Below are 22,562 nucleotides of genomic sequence, written 5' to 3' on the forward strand. Positions count from 1 at the left end.
TTGTTAGTTTTTTTTTGGAGACAGAATCTCGCTCTGTCACCCAGGCTAGAGTGCAGTGGCACAATCTCGGCTCACTGCAACCTCCACCTCCCAGGTTCAAGTGACTCTCCTGCCTCAGCCTCCCAAGTAGCTGGGATTACAGGCCACAGGCCACCATGCCCAGCTAATTTTTGCATTTTTAGTAGAGACAGGGTTTCACTATGTTAGCCAGGATGGTCTCGATCTCCTGACCTTGTGATCCGCCCGCCTCAGCCTCCCAAAGTGCTGGGATTACAGGTGTGAGTCAATGCGCCCGGCCCGGGATTTTTTTTTTTTTTTAAAGCGTAAGCCCACAAGGACAGGGTGAATGATAAAGTCAACAGAAACAACAATGTTCTGAAAGCTGAAAAGCACGCAGATAAGTTGTAAATGATTTGGCCAACCTGAAAAAAACATAATTTAAGCCAACAGTCGGGAAAGATGAGTTCCCAAAAGGCTCAGAAGTGGGTGTCCCAAGCACCTCTAGAAGTGGGAGGGATGAGAGGAGTGCTAAAATGAGGTTCAGTCCAAAAATCTGTATAAGAAACAGTTTGATCCCAAATATTCTCCCACATTCCCTGTGGTGGAGTGACTGCTCCTTCCAAGCCCAGGCAAAAGATGGATTATTAGTCATTTGGCTATGGTAAAAGAGAGAGCATCCAGAATGGGGGATGCCTGACATCCATGAGGGCAGGGTGCTGAACTAACAAGAGGATTAAGTGAACACGTACATACGAGGTGCAACCACAATTCAGGCAGTTGGATCTGTACTTGAAAAGTGTTTCTCTGGGGGGGAATCTTACCAGCCTAAGAGAAAAGACCTAAAAACAACTAAAATTAGCTGGGGGAGGGACTATCAATGGAACAGCCCAATCAGGTCAACAAGCCCCATTCCTGGGCTCAGACCTCAGATCAGCTCCTTTGTCCCTTTCTTTTAAATATGAGCAAGCAGCCATGAATTCCCAGACATCCAGGGAAAATTTCTAACATGAAAGACAGAGAGTAAAACACACAGAAAAAAGCAATTTGGATGAAACAGAAGAACACTTCAAATCATTAATAGCCCGGGGGTGAGGGAAGAAGGTGAGACAATGCAACTAATGAATAAAATGAAGGTGTTATTAAAAAAGAAAATGTCAGAGGACATGATAGAGCCCTAGGAAACTAAAACTATTATAATAAATTAAAAATTCAATAGAAAAAAAGGAAGATAGAGTTGAAGAAATTTCCTAGGAAGTAGAATAAATAAGAAATGAAAAGTGAAAAGATAAGAAGGACTAACATCAGAAAAACTGAAGTTACAGGAAATGAGAGGAGACACAATAGGAGATGTAATCGACAATTTAAAAATTCAAGAGAATTTCGAAGTACATGAGTTGGCAATTGAAAAGGCTCCTGAGTCGCTAGTCCAAAAGGTGAAACTATGCCTATACCAAGGCACAAAATGATGACATTTCAGGACACAGGCGAATAAGAGATAATATATAAGTTTCCAAAGTAAAGAAAAATTATGATAATTTCAAACAAAGGGCCAGGAATCAGAATGACATTAGACTTCTCAATAGCAACACCAAAAGCTCAGGCTAGAGCAATGCTGCTAAACTTCTGAAGGAAAATAATTTCCGGCCTACTATTTGGCACCCAAACTATCAATAAAATTGGAGGGCTGAAAAATACATTTTCAGACATCCAAGGTCTTAGAAAATCCCCCCATCTCCCATGCACTCTTCCTTAGGAGGTTACTGGAGGATGGTCTTCAAAAAAGGGTGCTAAAACAAAAAGGAGGACACTGCTCAAACAAATCCCAATATCCTGTGATTTTCCTTGTCTCTCTTTTTTTTTTATTGCCATGAGAAAACATCGGGTCCTCATTGCCTCTAGTCTAGAGCTGGTTTCTTAAGCTATAATGTACGTGCTAATCATTCCAGATCTTGTTAAATTGCAGATTCTAATTCAGCAGGTCTGGAGACCTGAGGGTCTGCATTTCTGACTAGCTCCCAGTTGCTGTTGTTGATCTACAGACCCTACTTTAAATTGCAAGGAGGCTTCTGGACTACTGAAACAGCCTAACTGGTCTCTTCTCCAGCTGTGCCACTCTTCCACCTTCCTTTTCTCCAGTTCTTGGAACAATCTTCCTAGGACAAAGCTTTGATTGTGGTTTGACATTTCATCTCTATATTCCGCATCAAAAAGAAGTAACTGCCTTAGTTACTCTTTCGCACCACACTAACCTTTGTTTCAACAGTGTGTCGCCTACAGTTTATCAATATAATGAGTTTTTAAAATGCTAGTAACATCTTCATGTTCAAGGTATCTAATTGATTTTTTTATATCCACTGGTGTTTAATTTCTGCATGTTTTTATTTCCAAATTCTTATTCTTTTAAAAAATGTCACTTCAAAAACTATTTGAATTGCGTCTAGAGTGAATTCTTCTTCCATTGTTACATTTGTGTGTTGTCTTTCTTAGTATTATATATCTTCCATTGTTTTTGAATTTTGGTTTATAAACCAATCTTGAGAGCTCTCTCTCTCTCTCTCTCTCTCACTCTCTCTCTCCTCTCCCCGTGCGTGTGTGTGTGTGTGTGCTTATATCCCCCAGACTAACAGTGATAGTGGAAAATTGCAAATTATGTTGCTTGGCTCAGTTCTGTTAGCAAAGTTATATCCCCAGACTGTTGGCAAAAAATTCTTTCAATGTCTCTTCACAAGTAGGGGAGATAGTTAAGCAACGAGGCTTGGTTATCTATTGCCATATAACAAATCACCCAAAAACTTCGTGTTTTGAGACAATAATGATGTATTATTTCTCATAATTATGTGGGTTAGTTAGGATGAGCTAAGTGGTTCTTTCGTTCCACATAGCATAGGCTGAAGTCATTCCAGTGGTTATATTAAGTTGGGAACTCACTTACTGCTGGAATGCCCAAGATGACCTCTCATTCTTCAGGGCTTCTCTCCATGTGACTTGCCATTATTCAATGTCTTGTCTGAGCTTCACAGCATGGCCACTGGCTTTCAAGAGGAAAGGTTCCAACAAGACATATCCCAGTAAATAAACACTTATTAAGCATCTGTGGCATCTCATTTACTAATGTCTCTTTGACCATTCCAGTCACATGCCCAAACCCAGAGCCAATGTGGGAGAGGATTAGACAAGGTTGCCAATATGGAATACTGGCTTATTGAAGGTCACCATTGTAACAGTCTCTCACAAAACTGGTTCCTGTATCAAGCCACACATGAAACCCTGCTAGTCTATTATTCTACAGGGGCTGAACCCTGGTTCACATCTTCCTGCTGCCACATACAGAATCCAGGACCTATGTGACTTTGTTCCTGATCATCATTTTGAATATTTGTTCTGTTTCTGATACATGGAAATGTTTATCTTCTTATTTAAATCACAGCTAAAACATTAAATTTTCTCATTTATATTGTGTCACTTATTGTTCTATTTGAAGCAGAATCAGGAGTTAGGAGTCTTAAAACACTAATTGAAAATGTGATCTTGGCTGGAAGTCCGCCTCAGCATCAAGCCCGTTTTCCTTAGTAAGATCTTCCACCAGTTTGCTCTAACCTGCATTGAAAATGCCACTCTTCTTCTATCTGCCCACTTTCCCTTCTCTTTTCCTTTGTCATCACAAAGCAGTGTTTTGCTGGACAGCACCTGTCTGTACCTCATTCATGTTGTTCTTGGAATTATCGTGTTCCCAAGAGTTGCACGACTCCATCTACTTATTCTTCTAGCTAAATGCTGGCAGCTAGAAATACTCTTTCCCTTTGAACTCCCAGTATCTTTCTTATATTTATCTTTATGGCATTTATCACTTCCTGCTTTTTATCATAGACATTTACATATGCCTTAACTCCATCTTGGTTCCTTGTAAGTAAAGCTCGTGCCAGGTTTTCTCTGCATCGTGCTTTGTACACAGATAGTAGGCTCTCAAGACATATTTGTTGCCTTCCCACTCCAAAATTATCCCAAAGAGCTAATTTACATATGAAGTTACGAAAAACTGAATTTCAAGGGAAGATGGTATCTACATTTATTTTACATCTTCATCATCTCAGGTCATTTAATACTAAAACTGGTACCAATTGCCCTCATATTTTATTAAGTGCAATCATAAGATAATGCATATAAGTATCTTAGTCTAATTTCAGTGGTTCCTGAGAAAATTCTCTCAAGACATACCTTGAGACCATATATTTAGGCAGGACACTATAATTACAATAATCTCCAGATTTATATCTTAATCTTGCTTCTAAAAATTTCTTTTGACTTTTGAGAATATAGCCTTAAATGGAGACCTTTACTTAAGATTTAACTGACTATAAATGAAGTCATGTACCCAGGTGAGACTGTGAACCCTTGGGAGTTGGAATCTTGATTTATTTACCTTTTAATGCTCAGTGCCTAGCACAGAAGCTAGAGCTTTAAATAAATGTTCAATGTTTTCAGACTTTGTTGGAACAGCCTGCAGGCTCCTCAACACCCTTCCCCACAGATACTCAGCAACACTGTGCCTCTATTAATATCTATTTATAAAGGTCAGCCTATTCTATGTTGGAAACACAAAGAACCTTTTAAGAAAAGTGGATTTCTTTTGACTATTGATAACATGTATAGGAAAAGCTAGAAAAAATAAAAAGCTGTTGAAACACAGGGACTATGCTTAATATTCCTTGTATTCCCCACAAGGCCTTTTACAGAGCAGACACTCAGTAAACATTTGATGATAAAAATAAGAAATATTTATTATATTTTGAAAAAAGATTCATGGTGGAATTTCAAGTGTGGATTGTGATCAGAACTACGGCAGGGGCGAACCAGGGGCTCAATAAATGAGGCTTAACCCTCATTTATACCTTCCAGGATTTCTACCCCCCTCTTTGTCTTAAAACCTATTACAAAAATGAAAAGGAGACCAAAGCAATGCTGTACCTATCTGGTAGTGTCGCTGTTATCTGTGAAACCAACTACAAGTTATAAAGCTTAATTAAGTGTCCTTGAGTCTTCATCATTGTAATTCTCCCATGCTTCATCAATATCAACACAGGGCAAAGTATCTATTGCTACTCTTGCTTTACTCATCAACTCATTAATTCGATTCAAATCCCACAACTAAAATGCTCTTTCAATGATGTTATTGCACTGTAATTTGTATAAGGTACACTCCATGAAATACTTTCAATACATTTTATTGGGCATCTAATATGTGTCAGGGAGTGTGCTGACATTGGGTAAAGAAATTCATGTATTAAACTAAAACTTACTGAACATCTATTACCAAGAACAGATCCTGCCTCAGCTTACTATCTGGCAGGGAAGGCAGACATTTAACAAGCAAATACAATATCCAGTTTTCAGAAAGAAGTCCATGTGAGATCTCAAGAGACAAGTAATCAAGGATCAGGGTGAGGAGGGAGAATGCAATCAGCAAACAACTTGAATATCATCTGATAAGTGTTATAGCAGCACATGGCCAAAGTACTATTAACATTAAAAAGTGAGAGTATTTCATTCTCTAGAGGCTTGGGGAAAGCATCAGAAAGGAGCTGACATTTTCAGGGATGAATAGGCTTACACTAAGCTTAATAAAATGGGTGCCAGTAATGGTGGCGGTGATGGTGCTCAGAAAGGAATTTGTTCTCGAAAACCCACCTATGGCAGGGATAGGGGACTCCAAGTACCAGCTGTGACGCATGGATGACCATCACACCACTGTCACTGATTCTTTAGCTTCCTGGTCAAGCACCATCATAACTAGTTGAACCAGTTCGAGGGGAAGTTGATACTTCAGATCAGACCTCATGTTTCCCCCGGAGTGTGGAGCTGCCATATAAATAACAAGACGTCTAGTTAAATTTACATGTCAGATAAAAAACGAATAATTGTGTAGTGAAATCCCCAATATTTGGTACATGCTTGTATTAAACATCATTTGTGCTTTATTTGAAATTGAAACTTCATATTTCATTTGTTTTGACTTTTTGTGTATTTTTACTTGCTACATCTGGCAAACGTCCCAGAGCGGTAAGAATGGGCACGGTTCGGCCGTGGCACAGCTGATTACAAACAAAAGGTCTCTCCAATCAGCAGCAAGCGGGGAGAGAACTGGCGTCCAGAATAGAGACGCTGTAACCAGGAAACCAGGGTGGGGCACCCACCCTACCGACGGCAGCTTCTAGGAGACGGGCGCAGGCGCGCGCTGACGTTGCAGCCCGCGCTTGAGGGTGGGGACGACAGAGCGTCGCTCTCGGACGTGACCTCAGCGCCTCTTTGTGATTGGTTACCTAGGGGGCGCGGCGCTTGGGCGCGGACGCCTAGATTGGTGCTGAGGGACCGCAGGGAGGGACTCAGGCTGTAGCCGCGGGAGGTCCGGACACTGGCGGCCATGGAACTAACCGGTGAGTACGCGTCTCGTCGCCCGTCTCTAGCGCTCTGGGCCGCTTTTGGATGGGGCTGTACTGCGCCCGTGGGCTCGTGGCGGGTGGTGGAGGGGTTGAAGCCGACCCAGCTCGAAGCCCGGAAGTTGGGTCGGAGGGTCTCCAGAGTAGGTTGGCTCTGAGGGTGCGTTTAGGACGGTTCCTTGGCTCAGGCGGGTGGGTCGAGGGACTGGGGTCTCTGGAACCCCGGACCTGAGACCCACGTCCACTCTCTGGCTGTTTTCCTTCTCTCTTTGGGCCTGGCCAGTCTCCGCCATGAACCCAGCGGGGTCGCTGTCTGAGCAGGGTTATCGCCTCCTTGGCCCGAGCGTTTCCCCAGCGACCTCTCAGGGAATCAGGGAGTGAAGCTCAGACAGTGCCCAGGAATTGTCGGTGGAAGTACCATTCTCTTGACCCACAACTCTTGCCAAGTCTCCCTGAGGTTCTTAAGGAACCGCTACTGCTAATGATTTCCCGGGACTCGTTGGCCGTGGTCGAGAATTTTACGGTAACGTCTTCTTTGCCACTTTAAGTGGCTGGGTGGGAACGTTGGACAAATGACTCAACTTGTCTGGCTTCTCATTTATAAAGCGAGAGAGGTATTCACTAGAGCTCCAAGCCTCATTTCGGCTTTAAAAGCTAAGATTTTGCGATTGTGCAGCATATTGAACTTTTATGTCAGAGATACTTGGAGTGAAAACCTGGTGGAAGTGGGCAGACTCCTCACAGAACGTTGCAGGCTGACGACAAAATTTTAAATGATATTACTTGGTTAATTACTCACTGTTTTTGCTATCGTCCATCTTTTAAAACTGGTAGAACTGTAAGTTCGGGTTTAGGTGACCACAGTAAGAAAATGTTAGTTAAACCACCTAAAAGTACAAACTTGGGGAATTTCGATATTTGGTAATATTGAATCTTAATTAGTAAATTCAGGTCAACAAACACTTCTGGAGTCTTTCTGAGAGTGTATTGAAAATGTAGATGAGGCCGGGCACGGTGGCTCACACCTGTAATCCCAGCACTTTGGGAGACCGAGGCTGGTGGATCACCTGAGGTCAGGGGTTCGAGACCAGCCTGGCCAACATGATGAAACCCCGTCTCTATTAAAAATACAAAAATTAGCTGGGTGTTGTGTGCGCCTGTAATTCCAGCTACTTGGGAGGCTGAAGTTGGAGAATCGCTTGAACTCGGGAGGCAGAGGCTGCAGTGAGCCAAGATCGCTCCACTACACACACACACACTAGCCTGGGCAACAGAGTGAGACTCCCTCTCAAAAAAAAAAAAAAAAAAAAAGTAGATGAATTTGCAGGTGAAACCGGAAACTCGGAGCTTTAGGATGGTTTCTCGTTGTATAGTTGTGTTTTCTGGAGCCTTGGAAATCTTATTTGTAAAGCTGAGGAAGATTTTGACTAGATATCCAAGATTCTTTTTAGCTTTAGATGTCTTAAGAATGCATAATAGTACTAAATATTGAGTGGGCGTTTCACATTAATAAGGCTTTAGGGGACCCCTGAGATAAACATTTCGCACTTGAAATGGAGAAAATGGTCCCAGATACAGCCCATCTCTAGTTTAGCCTTTATCTTTAGACACCACACTGAAGGGAGGGACACTCATTGAGTTTGAAAGGCCTGCATAACTGAAAGAAAAGTTTAAAAACTGAAGGGAGCAGTTAGATAATCACCCTCTTTGGTTTTTGTGTTTTTGTTTTTTGTTTTGTTTGAGACGGAGTCTTGCTCTGTCACCCGGCTGGAGTGCAGTGGCGTGATCTCGGCTCACTGCAACCTCCACCTCCCGAGTTCAAGCGATTCTCCTGCCTCAGCCTCCCGAGTAGCTAGGACCACAAGCAGGCACCACCATGCCCAGCTAATTTTTGTATTTTTAATAGAGATGGGATTTTCTCATGTTGGCCAGGCTGGTCTTGAACTCCTGACCTCAGGTGATCCACCCACCTCAGCCTCCCAAAGTGCTAGGATTACAGGCATGAGCCACCACACCCGGCCTAAATAATCACCCTTTTTGAATAAGGAAGGAGAACATGTGGATTGTTTGCAGCATGTGCTCTGGTGACATTTGAAAAAGGTGCACTCAAAAAGATAGTTAGAGCTCCAGGTGTGTTTTAGTGTAAACCACACAGGTAATACTAGCAAAACTTTATGAGATTAATTGAATTAGTGGCTGAGCTCTACAGCAGGGGTTGGCAAACTTCTGTAGAGGACCAGATGGTAAATATTTTCAACTCTGTGGGTCATATGGTCTCTGTTGCAACTACTCTGCTCTTGTAGCACAAAAGTAGCCATTCACATAAATGAATGGGCACACCTATGATCCTATAAAACTTTACAAAAACAGGCAGTGGACCGGTATAACTGAGTTTGAATCCTGGCCTGTTTTAGTTGTCTGTTATTTTTTACCGAACCACCCCAAGACTTAATGATGTAAAACAACAGCCATTTTGTTATTTTTCATGATACTGCAGTGAGCTAGGCTCAGCTGGGTGGTTCTGTTGGTCTTGCCGGTGGTCACTAGGAGGCTGCATTTAGCTGGTGAGTTGGCTGGATGACTGGGCCTCTGGCTCTTTCCATGTAGTCTCAGAGCTCTTCTTTCTCCATATTGTTGTCTCTTCCCTTGCCCCTCTAGCACAGTAGATGGATTTCTTACATGTTGGCTTAGGATATCTAAGAGTGCACAAGTGAAAACCACCACAGCTTGGAAACCACCACACCTTTTTTAGGCTGAGGCCAAAAATTTGCACATCACTTTTACCACCTCCTATGGGCTAAACCAGGTCCAAATGCAAGGGAAAGGGACTTTACTATAGAAGGGCATAAATACAAGGAGACATGACCACTAATGAAACAGACTGCTACGTTGTGTTACCTCTAAGCACTGAGTAACTGAACAAATTTCTTAACCCCTTTAAGCTTTAGACTTTCCATTTTTGAGATGGAGTTGATAACTCATGGAGTTTTGGTGAGGCTGCAATAAGATATAGAAGACTCTTGGCATGTAGTGGCTGATGTATAGTGGCCATTTAATAAGTATTAATAGAAGCTGGTAAAGTGTAAGAGTAAAGGGGAAATATGTAAACCTGTGTGTTTGTATGTGTATATATATACTTAATTATTGGAAGAGACTGGTTTGTTGGGGACCATGATATGCTGTGGTGTAACAAACTTACTATTTAAAGTTACACATATAGCAGTGTTTTTAGGACAAAATTAAGACATTGTAGAACCTAGTTTTGTTGTATGTAAATGCCAGGCAAGTAAACGTCAAATGAGTAAATTGATGATATGCTTTGTTTTTAATTTTGGGGAAAAGCTAACAAATTTACATTAACATTAAAACAGTATCTATATCTGGATTTGTAATAGGAATGTGTTTTGTTTCTGAGCTGAGATCCTGTTTTACTCTTTTTCAGGTAATAGAGGACACATCTCTTAACTGGGTTGCTCTAAGAACTGATGCCTAAACCATCTCAGTATGGCCTGTAGAGGAGCAACTGGGGATGGCCACCATGCCTCAGCTATACCCTCTTGGGTTAGCCCTGGAAGTCTTTCCACATGTAGAACCCATGCCCATAATGTATGCATGGTATCTGACTTTTTCTACCCAAATATGGGAGGCGTGGAAAGCCACATTTACCAGCTCTCACAGTGCCTGATTGAAAGAGGGCATAAGGTTATAATTGTCACCCATGCTTATGGAAATCGAAAAGGCATCCGTTACCTCACTAATGGCCTCAAAGTCTATTACTTGCCTCTGAAAGTCATGTACAACCAGTCTACAGCCACGACCCTCTTTCACAGTCTGCCATTGCTCAGGTACATATTCGTTCGGGAGAGAGTCACGATAATCCATTCACATAGTTCTTTTTCTGCCATGGCCCATGATGCTCTCTTCCACGCCAAGACAATGGGGCTTCAGACAGTCTTCACGGATCATTCCCTTTTTGGATTTGCTGATGTCAGCTCGGTGCTTACAAACAAGCTTCTAACCGTGTCTCTTTGTGATACAAACCACATCATTTGTGTGTCTTATACTAGTAAGGAAAATACTGTACTAAGAGCAGCACTGAATCCTGAAATAGTATCCGTCATTCCTAATGCTGTAGATCCTACTGACTTCACTCCAGACCCATTTAGAAGGCATGATAGTATAACTATTGTTGTTGTCAGCAGACTTGTTTACAGAAAAGGTAATGAAATGATAGCTATAATTGCACTGTAGACTGTTTTCCCTGTAGAAAGCTGTTGAATACTTGTATGTAATGATTGTTTGGCTTTTCATTTTGTTGTATGGTTTTATAATGCTATAAATTATAGCAAAGAAAGTTCTAATATTGGTTTATATATCCAAGAAGAGAGATTTTTCAGGATGGTGGTGAATGCTGTCCCCCAACCTTTGATGTTTTAATGGTTACTAAAAATAAGAACAATAACCTGATGCTGTTACATTTCAGGTCTTTTAAAAAATAAAAACAGCCCTGCACATGTGGTAAAGAAGTAAAGGGCAGGCCGGGCATGGTGGCTCATGTGTGTAATCCCAGCACTTTGGGAGGCTGAGGTGGGTGGATCACAAGGTCAGGAGACCGAGACCATCCTGGCTAACATGGTGAAACCCCGTTTCTACTAAAAACACAAAAAATTAGCAGGGCATGGTGGTGGGCGCCTGTAGTCCCAGCTACTTGGGAGGCTGAGGCAGGAGAATGGTGTGAACCCGGGAGGTGGAGTTTGCAGTGAGCCGAGATCGCACCACTGCACTCCAGCCTGGGTGACAGAATGAGACTCCATCTCGAAAATAAAAGACAAAAAAAAAAAAAAAAAAAGTAAAGGGCAGAGGTCACAGATGGCTTTTTTATTCTGATTGCCAAAGTAATGTCTTTTCATTGCAGATATTTTGGAAACTAAGAAAAGCACAAAGATGAAAACTAAAATCAGCGGTAACTGTATTATTCAGAGATACCCTAATGAATATTTTGATTTATAGCTTTCCTGTCTTTTTTATGTGTACGTACATATACTGAAAATCAGTGAGTGGGCTTCCTCTGCACATTACTGTATTGTAGCTTGCTTGTTTCATTTCATCATGTATAAGACATTAATAACATATTGGCAGGTAAGTGATGAAGAAAAGGGGATTAGATGTCCTGGGATCAGATGATGCGTCTGTCCTGCTGTGTGATTGAGGACAAGTTGCTTAACATCTCTAAGTCTCAGTTTTTTTCATTTGTGTAATTTAAGCAACATTGGGAACCTCGGAAGGGTTCAGTGATAGTTCCTATAAACTATTAGCCTAGTTTGTAACTATTCACTATTATCAAGGAGGTTTTTTGGGTTTTGTTTTTGAGATGGAGTCTCGCACTGTCACCCCCTGGGCTGGAGCGCAGTGGCGCAATCTCGGCTCACTGCAACCTCTGCCTCCCAGGTTCAAGCGATTCTCCTTTATCCTCCCAAGTAGCTGGGATTACAGGCGCCCACCACCACGCCCAGCTAATTTTTTGTATTTTTAGTAGAGACAGGGTTTCACTGTGTTGGCCAGGCTGGTCTCAAACTCCTGACCTCGTGATCCGCCTGCCTCAGCCTCCCAAAATGCTGGGATTACAGGCATGGGCCACTGCGCCTGGCCAAGGAGGCTGTTTTTTGTACCTCTACAGCACGTAATGGACACTGCAGTTGAATGTGTGGAGGCTTGTTTACTAAAAGTCTGACACAGTCTGGTTATAAAAAACAGTGTCTTCTGAGTGCTATTTGAAAACCTGTCCACTAATCAAAAGTGTCATTTATAGTAGGGAATCATTAAAAAAAAATACATAAATACATACCCCCTTAAATATTTAATATTTGAATTTAACTGAAAATATTAATACACACTGAGTTGCCAGTAGTTTGATGTAGGACTGCCGGCTTTGAGTGCTGGGCCATTGGTTTCAGCTGCATCTTGTACACTCCCTTTCACAAAACATAATCTACCATTGCTACTTTGAGTTTCTTTTGAGTGAGGTCAGAACTTAAAGGCATATGAACTGATATTCTTCAGGAATTTTAATTTGTTTTCAGTTTTATATGGTAGTTTAGGATACCCCTCATCTGCCAGGAACTCTTTTCTGTGACTTTCCTTTATTGGATTTTTCAAACTATTCAGCTTAGTTTTTGTAGAAACTCTTTTTGTCAGTTTATGTGATATTGAATTAAATTACTCAACAGGATGACAAGTACAACTGACATCAAGCAGATGTGTGAACAAACACAGCTGATTCTTGATAAGCACTGAACTCAGTGGTGTGCCAGTGTACTAGGGAGTGGCCTAAAATCTAGATGTGGGCCTTGGTCAGTTTACGTTTGGAATGGAGAACCTTGATTAACCCAGCAGTCCATTTAAGTGGAGGTTGGCAAGGAAACTTGGCCTGAACTTCATTTTCTGGTTTGAAGGCAATGACATGCTTTCATTCTTTAATCAGGGACGTGTGAACCGACTGGCATTCTGTATTCTGAATTCCTCTTGGGACATTAGTGATGTGTTTTTTGTAACTTAGGAAATGTACCTGATTTATTTTTTAACCAAATAGCATATCTTCTTGAGATAGCTAGCTAAGAAAGAGTATGATGCATGTGTGATCAAGAATCAGCAAAATTAACTACCCATACAAAGATTAAACCTGTTACCTTTACTTCTCTAATGTGGTATTTTAACCAGCTGAGGTAACCACCAATGGAGTGATGGTGTGGTGTTTCCTGTACTCAATTCAGTAACTGAACAGATATTTATCGAACCCTCTCCAGATGCCAGGCACCCTGCAGAAAGTAACATTCTTAGAAGGAACAGCCATACCTGTAGCCCAAAAATGAGTAGTTCTATTAATGGTCCATTCCTTGTTAACAAATTAATTTCCTCAGGAGTTTATTGGACCAGATATCAAAGTCCCACTAGAATGTCTTAAGTGAGAGAGAGGATAAATCAAAGTTTTCCCTATCCAGGCTTTTTGGCTGCCTTTTTCCTGAGCCTCCTCTTCCAAGTCTGTTTTGCTCTCAGTCAGGATTTACCAGCACTCTGTGCATGTGTAGGCACGCTCGCCCGCTTCCTTCTGTCGTGGTAATGACAACCTACATTTGTATTCTGCAGTTGATAAAGCCTGTTCGTGGTATAATACCTCATTTGACCCTCCCAACAACTGTAGGGTAGATGTTATCTACATGAAATTGAGTCTCAGAGAGGGTAAGTAATTCACCCAGGTTACACAGTAAGTAACAGAGATGACACACGTGAGTCCAGCTTTTCTTGAGCTAAGGTCTCCTCTTCCTCTACCATGCCCAGCCACTCATTTCCTAGGTATAGATCAGAAGATGCTTAAAAATATTGTTAGACTGAGCTTTAAAAGCAGTTTGAATCAGAGATTTTCATTGTCTGTTTTGTGTTCACATGGCAGTCGAAAGTCTCTAGGTTCCATTGCGTTATACCCTTCTTAAAGGCTCCAGAATAAATTTTTTTATAGTGGTGGGGAAAAGCCTTTATCCTTAGAATAAGAATATAGATCACTGGTAATAGTAATCAGTTCCATTTCTTATGAGATAGTTGTCAGGAGTAAATGACATAATGAATTTAAAGTATATTGCCTGTCACAGCAGGCACTCAGTTCCTGTTAGCTATTATCATTTATGACTATTGCTCTATGTTGTTTTTTATTTGTTTGAAGAATGGGCTCTTAACCTTGTATGAGAAAGAAAAGGGTGAGGAAGAAAATGGACTGAAGGAATTGTAGATGACTAAATGTTAAAAGTCATTAAACTACCTTCTGGTTTATCTAGAAATCCAATTGAGTGATTTGGTAGTAGACATGAAACAAAGATAGCTATGATTTTAATGAGAAGCCTTCATATTCAGAAAAGCTGTGTGGGAATTTTTGATACATATAATAATAGTTTGAAAGTACTAGCAGAGTTTACTTAATGAATTCTACTTTGTATTATTTAATAAAAATGACCCTATATATATGTGTGTGTGTATATATGTCATATATATGTGTGTGTGTATATATATATATATATATATGTCATTTCTCCTGTCATCTATTTTATAACTGATCTGCCTATTTGGGGTGGAAGATTAATGTAAGAAATACAATTCTTATGTGTGTGTGCATTTTTAAAATTAGTAAACTTAGCTCTAGGTGGATTATTTTATATTTACTTTTGAATATGTACGATTTGTAATTGTTAGTGAACAGTGAACTAGATTCTCAAATAGTGTTGACATTGTTGTGACTTTGGATAGCCACTCACTTTTTCAGACTAATAGGGCACAATTTACTTTATTGTTTACTACCTGAGATTGTGTTTATATATTATATAAGAAAATCATTTTGGAGAAGAAAGGAACCAAGATGCATTCTTTTGTTCTACGGACTGTAGTGATCTAACAGTTCATGCCCTGCCGCCTTCATTTACCCCCATTCCAGGAAAGTGGGCTATAGCTGGTTTGAACTTAAATTTTGCTAATAATGTAGTGTTCACTGCAAAATTCTCTGTACCAGCCACGTTTTAAACAAAGTGGAGGCAGCAGTTAGATTTCGTTGCTTAGCCTTTTCCTATGGCAGTAGGTGGAATCACAGACTGATAGAATCTTATAGCTGAAAGAGACTTTAGGTACATAGGAATCTTTATAGATCATAAAACTTTCCCATGATCAACGGGCTTGCTGGTAAAAAAGCTGGGACAAGACCCAGATCTCCAATCAGCGGCCTGCTCTGGAGAAAATGAACTCAAACCTTAACCACCTTAAATTTACCTTTTTTAGAAGTATGCAATGTGTAAACACAAGTGAATAACTTAAAGAATAGTCTGTTGAGATGAAACGGAATAGGCCATATTTTGGGTGTGTTGGAAGGTAATGCATGTCAAGGTCTACATCTTTAAGAATTGTCACTCTTGGGGGACCACTGCCAGTTTGCGAACAATTCCACTCTCCTGGGAAAGGTTTAAGAGAGTTTCTCTCCTTTATGGAGTGCGTAGCTAATACTTTTCAAAATGAGTGGATTTCTCAGTAGTTCTGGTGAATTTTTTTTAAGTTTAAATATTAATATCTCCAACATTCAAATTTATATTTTCAGGGATCGATTTGCTTAGTGGTATAATACCTGAACTCTGTCAGAAATATCCAGATTTAAATTTCATAATTGGAGGAGAGGGACCAAAGAGAATCATTTTGGAAGAAGTTCGGGAAAGATACCAGCTGCATGACAGGTATTGATGAATTTCATGTTGTCTTGAGGGAGAAGATGTCGGTTGTCTCTATTTGGTTTTAACTGCATGCCTACCTTCTCCTACATGTAATTGATATACATATAATTGATATAAATCTAATGCAAGGACTTTTCAAAATTTTTATATAAAATAGGAAACCTAGTTGAAGAAGTCACAATTTTATTTTTTCCATTAGCCCAATATTATTTGACTTTGAGGGGCCATTGTTGGAGGCACCATGAAAGGCACAAAAAACAACTGCTTTAACTGGAAGCGTTTGCAGATTTCCAGGCCATACTGTATAGTGATTTAAGTAATAGGGCTCAAATCATGTAAATTGCTCTGCACATACAGATTTGGACAGGTCTCTTCCTCAATAACCACACAACACAAGGCATGTACATGTAAAGCGTCAATTTTAATAAAAGGGCCATTTTCCTGTTTAGAAATGGCACTTTAACATTTTAATTATCAAAGTTTATTCATATGATTACATACAAACTAGTTTTGGAGAAGATATAAAGTTTGATATGTGTAACAGAAGTTAGAAATAATGTTCGCTGTATGAGTTTTAACCCAACTGCTTTATAAGGCTGTTTCTATTAGATCAATGTTTGGTGATACTAATCTTTTGAGGTGGAAAACATTAGCAGCAATAAGAATTTAAGTGTAATATAAATAGCAGACTTGGTTTATAAACTAAGTTTCTTTTGTAGCATGAGTTTTCACTCCCTTCTTTCTTCCCCTCTCATTTGAAAAATCAGGGTGCGTCTTTTGGGAGCTTTAGAACACAAGGATGTTAGAGATGTCTTAGTTCAAGGACATATTTTTCTTAATACCTCCCTTACTGAAGCATTCTGCATGGCGATCGTGGAAGCAGCCAGTTGTGGTTTACAGGTAAAAAGCTTTGAGGGCATTCATGGTTGGGATTTCTCTATATTTTGAAAAATAATGAGACACATTTCATAATAATGTTTTAACTGGTTTTGTTGATCTTCCTGAGGCATGATTATGGTGGAGCATGCATTCTTTCTTTCTTTTTAAGATTGTAAGTACCAGAGTTGGTGGAATTCCTGAGGTGCTTCCAAAAGACCTTATTATTTTATGTGAGCCTTCAGTAAAATCTTTGTGTGAAGGATTGGAAAAGGCTGTTTTGCAACTGAAGTCAGGGACATTGCTGACTCCACAAAACATCCATAACATAGTAAAGACTTTCTACACCTGGAGGAATGTTGCGGAAAGAACTGAAAAGGTATGTCATATGCTGAGAAAAGATTGTGTCTGAACTCTTACTTGATATTTCACATACACATTTGCTTTTTCTTACATAGAAGTTTACCGTTTCTGTTCTATTGCTTAAGTTGATGAAACCTCTTCCAGATGAAAAGAAACAGATTTGGTACACTTACCGGGCTAAGTGTCTAGTCAAGTTACTGCGTTTGATGTTTGAAAATAGCGGTAATACAGTCTGGCCCCCTCATTAAAATGGGCATAAAGAAGTTACAAAATGTTCTAAAAGTCACAATGAATAGAGACAAGATGAGTGTTAAATCTACTCTTACATATTTTCTTGAAGCTGTTGATAATTCTAAAGCAAACAACTCTATTAGGAAATGCATGGTTTTGCTGATTGCAGCAACTTTATAACTTGTGAATATTTTATTCAGGCTACTTCCTAAACCTCTTGTAGCCCTTTTGCTAACTACTGTGATTTTCTCCGGGAAAAGGATTTTTGCATCTTTGGGCTGATTGAGAACATAGTAAGTTAGAATTCAAAATGTACGTGACAAAAGTGGGAAAAATCACAAATGAAAAGCAGCAACAGAGAATTGACGGGTATAGGAAATAGATTAACACCCTTAGGTAGGAGATTACAGTTGTGGGAAATGCTTCCTGAATTTGAATTGGGGACTGCTTTTATTCTCAGTTTCATCCTTTACATCCTTTTCATGATGTTCTCTGCCTCATGCCTCTTATTACCATGTAACAAGCTGAACAGAAACAACTCAGCTTCTTAGTATGTAGAAATTGTGAACCGGAAAGATAACCAGGTGGAACATGGAGAAGGCAGTAGTTTAGACTAATGCTACCAACGTGATATTCAGTGGAGCAATGAGTTTTTAACCTAGAGCAGATAGCAAGTTGGAGCTGAGGAGAATAGCTCTTTACTGTAAGGCTTTCTTACTTGGTTTGAATGATGAATTCCAGTGTATAAGATGAACTCATTTGAATGGAAGTTCTAAAAACTTATCTCTAAAAATTGTCTTATACGTTTTCCATTGAAACATGAGATATTTGCAACAGTCAAAAATTTTTGACTGAAGCATTTTGAGACATTCTGACCTTCTACAAGTCTTGTACTATCTCCCCCATATGAAACATGGAAAGTTGGAGTGTAGTGCTTACCTGTTGAGGAGTGCATGTCAGAGTCCCTGGGCAGCCTTTTCAGACTCTCTCTACTCCATCTTGATGTCCCCCTGCCTCCCCAACCACTCCCTATATTCCAGTGTTATCCTTTAGCAGCAGAGATAGAATTGGGGATATAATTGGCAGGGATATTTGGTTAGACAGGTTATTTTGATGATACCATCCTGATCTCCACTCCCTTTGAGAACCACGACACCGTAAGTTGCGACTTGGCCTTCTTGATTGACATCATATAAACCTCAGAAGCCTGAGCCACTGTAGGTAATAAGTTAACAGGGAAAGAACTATGGTGACGGTTTGTCAGTATATATTAAAGGGGCTAATTGGGATTTTTTTGGTAACCACATTTTTCTTTTAGTTATACTTAAAGTAATAGTACAGCATCTGTATTTTTTTACTTCTATGGTAATTTATAGTACACTTTTAGAAAAAAGTAAATCCTTGCCTATAATCAATTGTCATTGCTAACATTCTCTTCATAGTAGTAAATTGTTATTTTATCACTTAAAACTATAAGTAGATTAATTGACCTGAAATAAAGCTGGACAAAAAAGTCAGTTTGTAGTTACTCTTTTAACCCTGTGACATTTTAATTCATTTCAATTCCTCCTTCTTAGTTTAAGTGTGCTATTTAGAAAATCGATCATGAAATAAATTTGGAGTTCATGTTGTAAACATACTTTTTCAATTGCAATTCACCAGTCTCAGCATAATTCTCAACATAATTCTTATTAAAATGTTTGTATTCAGGACGTCCTCAGGGTAAAAGAGCTGGATGAAAACATGCCGTACCTTTCAAGGGCTGTTGACCTGTACAACATGCACTGCATGTTATAACTTTCTTGAGTTCAAAAGGAGACGGTTTACAGGTCTGATATATGAGACTAAACAGAAGTAATACTCTGTTTTTTCAAAATATGAATGTTGGCCCATTTGATGTGTTCTGAGCAAGTATGTTTAAAGATCTTTGTTTTTTGATATTTTAGAGCTTAGTACTTAGCAGTGTTTTAAAAAACATGCCACCTGCTTGCTCAGCTAAAACCGTTATTTCATTTGTCAACGCTTGACCTATAGTATCTGCTGAAATTTCCCCCATCTCTTTATCGTCTTTTACTTGAAATCCATGAAATGCTTCTGTATGTCCTCACCATCCATGCTCAGCAACATGTACAGCCTCATGTGGCTGTTGAAAGAGGAGCCTCTGTGTTCCCAGAAGTATGCTAGATTGTAGCTCTCTGCTCGTGGTTGATGTCTGCCAGATGCCGGTGAGAGCATCTCAGCTTAGTCAAGGAATCTTCAAAGGCAAATCCTGCTTCGGTACTGCTGAATTAAATATTGACCCTACAGTGGTGACCCCAAAAGCTGTTCAGACTTTGCGGGACTTTGGAATTCTAGTAGTTGGCTAAAATTGATGGTGACTCCCTAGGGGAGAGGAACTGTGGCTTATTCTTTGTATCACACAGCTTCTAGCCTGGTGTCTTGTCCAGAATAAGTACCCAGTAAGTTTTGAATCAAATGGCAATAATTATCGTGATTAAGTTCATTAAGGATATCATTACTGTGACAACAACAAAACACAAGCAACTTTTGTTTGCATTTGTTTATAAAATGTTCCTGCAGGATCCGGTCATTGTTTATCATGGGACAGGTGATGCGGTGATGGGTGAAAGGGCTCACACTTGGCTTCTCTCCCTCTAGGTATATGACCGGGTATCAATGGAAGCCGTGTTGCCAATGGACAAACGACTGGACAGACTTATTTCTCACTGCGGCCCAGTAGCAGGCCACATCTTTGCTTTGTTGGCAGTTTTCAACTTCCTCTTCCTCGTTTTCTTGAGATGGATGATTCCAGATTCTATCATTGATGTTGCAGTAGATGCCACTGGGCCACAGGGTGCCTGGACTAATAACTATTCTCACAGTAAAAGAGAGGGTGGGAATAATGAGATATCTAAAACCAGGTGGAAGAAAGCCTAGATTGTAAGATTTTAAACATTTCTAATAGTTCTATTAAGACTATGGAAAATAACCTTGCTTTTGGGGGTTTTGTTTTTTAGAGTTAATTTAGTAAGTTATGCTACCTCTATATCATTCAATATTTTCTGTTGAGGAAAGATTAAAAAGTTATGCAATTCCTGAGTGTAGAAACTTCTTGCACTTATTTAAAATTTAGGAGAGAACATTTAAGCCACTCAGGTATGAAATTTTTCAGACTACTGAAATCCCTGTAGCAGAGATGTTTTAACATTATATTTTGAGAGCTTTGGGTGCTGAAGGGCCAAACGTTTTCTGGGCATTTTTTGGCCAGTTTTTAATGTTACACCATTAGACACTCACCAGATGTTTACAAGTTTTCTTTAGGGAACTACAATAATTATATGAACTGTTTTATATCATGTTCATATACGTTTATTAGAAATCTAAATCACATCTTTAAACATTTATTAGGTTCACTCAGTAGGTGTTACATATAGTTAACAGGTTCCTTGAGTAAGATAGTCCATTAGTTACCAGCACATTTTGAACCCCTGCTCTGTGCAGAATGTTGAACTAGATGTTTCCCGCCATTAAGGACCAGGGGTGCATTGACTCTTTGTTTACCATTCAAATGGCTTACTTCATCATAATCATTGTTGATATGAGATAAATATCCAACATGCCAAAAATGCTCATGCCAGTTAATGCCGGGAAAAAAAATCACCAACACACTACTAGTACCTGTTGTATGCATTCTCCTAGGTAGAGCCTTCATCTTCAGTTGTGTTTATGAAGATATTTTTTGCTTTTTAAATACTGGGGACCGATATCACTGTTGATAGTGCAGAGAAACCCTCCACATTTTTCAGTGCATATTTGAGTTTTCTATAAATGCCTTCGTGTTTTCTGAGCAGAATGTATGAGGTTTGCCATCCCAAAACCAGCTGCTACCCTGTCCTTTTAATGTAAGTCACTCCCTTTCACTGTGGCCTCGCTGATGTCTGATAAGTATTGTCAGTGTGCAAAAAGCTTTACTTCAGAATGTTTTATTTATAGCAAACCGAGCTGAAAATTTTAGCAACAGTCTTTGTGGTTGGATGTTATTAACTGTAATTGTTGTTGCCCAGAGCCATGGGTTTTTTAACCCCAAATTATCCACATGGTGTGTATTATCAATTCTTTGAACTCTTAAGGTTTTTGTGAGAAAAGGACTGTGAATTCAAAACAGTGAGGCACTTGTGGGTGCACTATATAGATTCTGACAGTGTTGTGATACTGTATAGGATTTTTAAAAATGACAACATTCACAAAATTTGTTACTTTTTAAAAAATAACATGCCTATTACCTGGTTGCACTGATATAAAAGAAATATATTTGTGTTTTGTTTGTACTAAAATGCAAAAGCAAGAGTGCAGTTTTTGAAATCTAGAAGTTAGGGGTACTTTTGTTGGAGAAAAATGGACTGATCTAAACCATTCAGTCTTACTGGGATTTCTATGCATAAAAACTCACATATAAACATGAAATAAACAGTGCCAATATTCATAGTAAAGTGAGAAACTATAATATTTGGCTATTATTCTATTCAACAGGTTTTAGATGCACGCCACCATTTTTTCCTTATATTTTTGCTTGAGTTTTTAAAATTGTCATTTAATTCTTAAATTGTCATTTATTTGAGATGGAAATAAGATCTAAAGTTAGTTGCCTTTGCCTGTAAGACATGTAATTTGCAAATTACTACTTTTAACAAACGGAAGTAAATTTGTTTACGTAAATCTTAATTTTCAGCCTTCCTGAATACCTTAATTGTAACTGTCAGTGTTGCACCGGTCAGTATGTGGAAACACATTGCTCTACCCTGCTACTTAACGTTGATTTTAAAGTGAATTTACAGTGATGAGGAATTGGTGAGAACTATATTGTATTTCTTTTGATGTTTCAAAAGGTTGCCTATGAACAACTGATTTGTTAAAACATGCTACATGTCCAAAAATAAAGACCAGAATGACTTTTTGCTAATTTTCTGAGTTTGTCTTATTTTATGACCAGACTATTATTTACTAGTGGAACAGGCTATCCCTGCCCCCGACACAGTCTTTTCCAATGCAATTTGGATGTGTTGCTTGGTCTATTAGTAAAACAAGAAATACCCTTTGGGCGATGAATACTCTGTCATTTTTTGTTTCTAGAATATCTTCTCTCTCTCACTCATGGAATAGCAAGTTCAATTGTGCCTTTGTTTCCTTACCCAAATAAGCCCTTGTTTTTCACTGCCCTAGCGTTATCATGTGAGACAAAGGAAAATATCTACAAACTGTATTGCGTATGTGAGCTACATATTTATGCTTTCTACTTTGCCCAACACAAATTCGTAAACTTTCTTAAAACATTATGAGACTTGTGATTTTCTTTTTTCTGTTTTGTTTTAATTTCAGCTCATCAGCTATTGTTAGTGTATTT

The 22,562-nt window shown here is 39.3% G+C and overlaps 1 protein-coding gene across 2 annotated transcripts; it reads left to right on the forward strand.

Annotated features, from left to right (window-relative positions):
- The first annotated feature begins 6,346 nt into the window (after positions 1-6,346).
- PIGA (phosphatidylinositol glycan anchor biosynthesis class A) lies at positions 6,347-22,126 on the forward strand. 2 transcript variants are annotated; one of them, XM_023199010.1, is made up of 6 exons: positions 6,362-6,431; positions 9,877-10,653; positions 15,562-15,694; positions 16,459-16,591; positions 16,740-16,946; positions 19,820-22,126. In XM_023199010.1, exons 2-6 carry the CDS (start codon positions 9,939-9,941, stop codon positions 20,096-20,098), a joined length of 1,467 nt encoding a protein of 488 aa, XP_023054778.1. In that variant the 5' UTR covers positions 6,362-6,431; positions 9,877-9,938; the 3' UTR covers positions 20,099-22,126. The 2 variants fall into 2 exon arrangements, with proteins under 2 accessions (XP_023054780.1, XP_023054778.1); XM_023199012.1 differs by lacking the exon at positions 9,877-10,653 and having other exon boundaries at positions 6,347-6,431.
- Positions 22,127-22,562: the final 436 nt, after the last annotated feature.

Source organism: Piliocolobus tephrosceles, chromosome Y (assembly GCF_002776525.5).
Source record: "Piliocolobus tephrosceles isolate RC106 chromosome Y, ASM277652v3, whole genome shotgun sequence".
NCBI lineage: Eukaryota > Metazoa > Chordata > Mammalia > Primates > Cercopithecidae > Piliocolobus > Piliocolobus tephrosceles.

Coding starts and splice junctions, on each gene's coding strand:
- PIGA (XM_023199010.1), top strand. CDS start 9,939: ATGGCCTGTAGAGGAGCAACTGGGGATGGCCACCATGCCTCAGCTATA. Junction 10,654..15,561: donor CAGACTTGTTTACAGAAAAG/GTAATGAAATGA, acceptor TTATATTTTCAG/GGATCGATTTGCTTAGTGGT. Junction 16,592..16,739: donor CAGCCAGTTGTGGTTTACAG/GTAAAAAGCTTT, acceptor TTTCTTTTTAAG/ATTGTAAGTACCAGAGTTGG.